Source organism: Trichechus manatus, unplaced genomic scaffold (assembly GCF_000243295.1).
Source record: "Trichechus manatus latirostris isolate Lorelei unplaced genomic scaffold, TriManLat1.0 scaffold00027, whole genome shotgun sequence".
Taxonomy (NCBI): domain Eukaryota; kingdom Metazoa; phylum Chordata; class Mammalia; order Sirenia; family Trichechidae; genus Trichechus; species Trichechus manatus.
The window spans coordinates 1,105,065-1,105,948 of record NW_004443963.1 but is presented as its reverse complement, the minus strand read 5'-3'; the positions used below and the strand labels follow the sequence as shown (position 1 = coordinate 1,105,948).

At 42.2% G+C, this 884-nt stretch overlaps 1 protein-coding gene across 1 annotated transcript in view; it reads right to left on the bottom strand.

Moving 5' to 3' along the window:
* Positions 1-31: 31 nt before the first annotated feature.
* LOC111820111 (GAS2-like protein 3) overlaps positions 32-884 on the bottom strand; it is a 4,058-nt gene continuing 3,205 nt past the window's right edge. The window contains exon 3 of the mRNA XM_023728905.1: positions 32-877. Within this exon, the coding sequence (XP_023584673.1) occupies positions 328-877 (550 nt within the window). The 3' untranslated portion in view covers positions 32-327. The remainder of the gene's footprint in view (positions 878-884) is intronic.

The window sequence follows — 884 nt, the reverse complement described above, 5'->3', positions numbered from 1 at the left end:
AATATAGTTATAATTCTAGTAGTGTTACTTGACTTTTATATTTTCCTCAATGGAGACATTAACAACAAGGCTTTGGATTGAAAACCATACAAAAATCTATTATTAATATGAACCTTGTGGCCATTTTATAATTGTTTGCCTGAAAAGGGAACCTTCTAGTGAATTCAGATATTCTTCACCCTGTTCCCCAACGCCGAGCCCTATCCCCAACCTCTACCCTCATCTTGTTGTACTTAATATCTGCGCCTATTTGGACAAACACAAATAGGAGAAAATTTTAAGATGTGAAACTAACACTCTTCTGTTTCCTGAAAATGACGCATGTATTTATTTTCTAGGTTTTTTACTTCCAGTCATAACAAAATAATGGTCATCATCTTCCTTCTTCTTTGCAGTTGGTTTTTTATCTCCACTAACTGCTTCCTTACCAGATGAGGGGGGTTTCCTGGTTGAAGCTGGGGCTTTGACACTTTTTGGAGGCCCTTCAGCTGAACACTGGCCCTTAGAGGCAGTCTGTGCTGACTTTGTTACAGTTTGTGTTTTGGCAGAAGACTGGGGAAGACTCACGATGGCCAGTGGAGTACGTCCAGGGGACCTCGAGGAGCTGGGCCCTGTCTGCTGGCGGGTACTTTTATTCTGAGGCTGCTTTTTGGCAACTGAAACCAATTGCTTATCTTTTAGTTCCTGTGAAGCTTTTGCAGGAGAAATTGAAGACATACAAATGGGTTGATTTAAATTCAAGGTTGATTTCAGTTTCTGTGCAGTGTTTGCCCCTGCTTGTGGGGCTCCATCAGGTGGCTGAGACCTTGCGGCTGTGCTTTTGGAACTGGATTTTGTCAATTTTGCAGGGGCCTGGAAGGAAGGAGAAGGCTTATGCCTTACAT